Source organism: Vidua macroura, chromosome Z (assembly GCF_024509145.1).
Source record: "Vidua macroura isolate BioBank_ID:100142 chromosome Z, ASM2450914v1, whole genome shotgun sequence".
Lineage (NCBI taxonomy): Eukaryota > Metazoa > Chordata > Aves > Passeriformes > Viduidae > Vidua > Vidua macroura.
The window spans coordinates 47,291,765-47,294,830 of NC_071611.1; the positions used below are offsets into that span (position 1 = coordinate 47,291,765).

General features: G+C 56.1%; 1 protein-coding gene across 1 annotated transcript; it reads right to left on the reverse strand.

The window, feature by feature from the left end:
* Positions 1–220: 220 nt before the first annotated feature.
* CDKN2B (cyclin dependent kinase inhibitor 2B) lies at positions 221–2,825 on the reverse strand. Its single transcript, XM_054002580.1, has 2 exons — positions 2,686–2,825; positions 221–1,170 (listed from the first exon to the last, which is right to left on the reverse strand). Exons 1-2 carry the CDS (start codon positions 2,823–2,825, stop codon positions 906–908), a joined length of 405 nt encoding a protein of 134 aa, XP_053858555.1. The 3' UTR covers positions 221–905.
* Positions 2,826–3,066: the final 241 nt, after the last annotated feature.

Here is a 3,066-nt window from a genome sequence, read left to right on the forward strand (position 1 = left end):
AATGGGTCACCTCGAGCATCTTGGGAAGCACTGGAGCTCAGATGTATAATTTTTAATTTTTCGTTTATGGCTGCCTTGTTTTCATAATCACATGATTTTTTAGATGTACTATAACTCAGAAAAGGTCACTTGCAAATTGTTAAAACAACGAGTACTTCAACTAAGGATCATATCAGGCTTGCAGAGATACAAATTTCTCTTTATTTTATCCTTTCAGGTCTTTTAGTTGCAGCCTACACAAGGAAAGCTACGGATGTGCTGGGAATACATGTACAGACATGCACAGCATCCTACGTGATTTTAATAAGGTATTTACCAAAGCTGCAATCACACCAGGAAGCACTGATCCTGCTGTCCAGCGGGTTTTGCCAGAGAAAGGCAGATTGGCTTCAGCACCCCTTCAGATTGCTTTAACCAAAATCAAACAGGGAGCCGTTGGGACAGGGAGACCCTGAAACATCTCCCATCTTCTTCAGATGGAGGACTAGGAAGTGTGAGTGGGGAGCCACCGGGGAGCACAAAATCCAGACGCGGCCCCATCAAAACAGAGGAAGGGTTTATAGTACCATATCTCTGTACAGGGATTTTCCTTCATATTTAATATTCAATATTTGCTATTTAATATTTTCACATTTAGTATTTTCTTATTTCATATTTCATACTTCCTACTTCATATTTCTCTTCAGTATTTGGACTCTTGTGTGAAAAAGGGGGCCTGCAGAGGGCCATAGCATTTCCAGTGTAGGATAATATACGGTCATGAGCAAAAAATATTGTCCTTCGTGCATGCAGCAGGGAAACGCCATCCAGGGTTATTCACAACATCGCATGAGTACTGTTCCACTTGGTGTCTCCCGACTTGGGAGCGGGCAATAAGTATGGGGAGGGAATGGCCCGGGGTGAGGTTAGGCACAGGGCGGAGGGTCGCGCAGGTACCGCTCCACCGCTCCGTGCGGGCCCCCCGCCGCCACGTCGAGGGGCAGGCGGCCGCGGCCGTCGGGGAGGTCGAGGCGCGCCCCGGCCCGGTGCAGCGCCGCTAGCGTCTCCAGAAAGCCGGCGCGGGCCGCATCGTGCGCCGGGAGGCAGCCGGTGCGCGGGTCGGGGCGGTTGGGGTTGGCTCCGTGTCGCAGCAGCAACTCGGCCACCCGCGGGCTGCCCAGCATCATCACCGGCGGGGAGAGACAGCGTCAGCGCCCACCGCAGAGCTCAGGCTTTGTCGCTCGGCCCGGAGGGAACGGAAATCCACAATGGAAAGGAGAAGAAAATCCGCCCGTGAGGCATAGAGATCGGCTCTGCACGTGCCACGAACGGTGGAGAACGTGTACCCGTCGGGGGAGTTGTGCCGTATTGGTTAACTCTCCTTTACACACGCTAAGGGACAGAAGAGAACAGGTGGGGACCCTGTCGGGGTCGGGGGGTGTGGATGCACACTGGGGCTACTCCGCGACAGGAACGGGAAGTCGGTAGGCTCGGAGCAGACGAACCGGGGGAAGGGGCTCGTCCTTCTCCTGACGCGCTCCCATAGAAACCCAGGTCAAGTCTCAAGTCGCTTTGCACCGGTCCCCGCGGAAACGTGCCGGCGCAGCGGCTCGCGTGGATCGCCGTCGTTCCGCTCGCATCCGTGACGCTTCCCCAGAGGGTCCTTGGCAAGGGGAGACGTGTAATGTACGGAACGCACCGTGTCTGCGGCGCCGTACCCGCGCTTCCCTGACCGTCAGGAGGGAATGAACCTTTTGCTTCACCCGCGTGTCCAGGGCAGTACCAACGTGTCCAGCAGCCCTCCGCATCGGTCTCACCGTTTTCTTAGCTGAGCTTCCCCTAGCGCACCCAGCAGTCTGTTCAGCACAGGGGATAAGTCCCTGTCGCGAAGATTGGGGGGAAAAAAAAAACCCAAACAAAAAAAGCTAAAGCACTGCAGGACGGCAACAAATACCTGTTTCGAGTAAAATGCTCCACCGACATTTTGAGTCAGAGAGTGTTTTGCAAGCACTGGCAGCAAAATTTATATATAGCTTCTCAGATAATTCCAGTTTCGTTTTATTTTGAAATTTTAAGAAAAAGCTGGCTAGAATTACCTCGAAAACTACCTTTATAAGGGTAACTTCTTCTACACGTCCGGGTGCTATGTCTACCCGCACGTTCAGGCGAGTGTAAAATGTGGGCAGACTGAGCCCCACAGGGATTGCTCATTGTCTACCTGCAGCGTCAGCTGGGCAAGGCTATCGCGACTGGGTATTTTTGTTCATGAGAGCCACCGAATATCCTTTTTTTTTCATGGGAGACAAAAAATACAGCCATATAAAGCAGAAGACGAGGTATAACGAAAGGGAGATTATTTCTGCAAACATGGCTTGATAAATTTTATTACACGTTTATTGCGAGATGAGCATTTAAGTTCTCGGATTTGAGTCATCCTATCTCAGTTGGTCCAAATAAAGTAAAGGGTTGCTAAGACCAAAATCTGCCTGTTGCGGCCGTCACCGGAGAAGACTTTCTTCTTCCCAGAGAGGCGAGAAGAACGCCTGTGCCACGCTGCCTCGACAGCAGCCGAGCACAGTGACGGGGGGCGGTCGCTTCCGGGGTACCGGAGGGTCCGCTGCTGCCCCGGGGCTGCTGCCGCCCCCCTCGGGCAGGACGCGGAGGGCCGCTGCCCTCGCCCAGCTGCCAACAGTCCGCCTCCCTACCTGGATGGGGGTTCTGCCATAGGAGTTGGCGGCGTTGGGGTCGGCCGCTCCGTCCAGCAGCTCCCTGAGGCGCTGCAGGTCCCCACGGGCGGCGGCGTTGGCCAGCTCATCCGCCACTGCGCCTCCCGCCCGCCTCGCCATGTCCCGGCCCGCCGCACCCCGCATGGCGCCGCAGCCACCACTCCGCCGCCCCGCGCTGCCCGAGGCTGGCGGCGATCCCGGCCCTGGGGAGCGCCTTGCCCATGGGAATGCCAGGCCCACGCCCCCGGCGGCGGCCCCGGCCCAGAGGTTCCCGCGCGGTGCTGTCGCCGAGACCGCCTCCACCTGCGAGGACGCGGCTCTCGTTTTCTCCACCCGGCTGGTGCCGCCCGGCCCCTCTCGG

Bases quoted from the DNA above. Each gene is read 5' to 3' on its own strand.
- CDKN2B (XM_054002580.1), bottom strand. From the start codon at position 2,825: ATGGCGAGGCGGGCGGGAGGCGCAGTGGCGGATGAGCTGGCCAACGCC. The intron at 1,171-2,685 runs GGTAGGGAGGCG...TCTCTCCCCGCC, and splicing joins TATGGCAGAACCCCCATCCA to GGTGATGATGCTGGGCAGCC.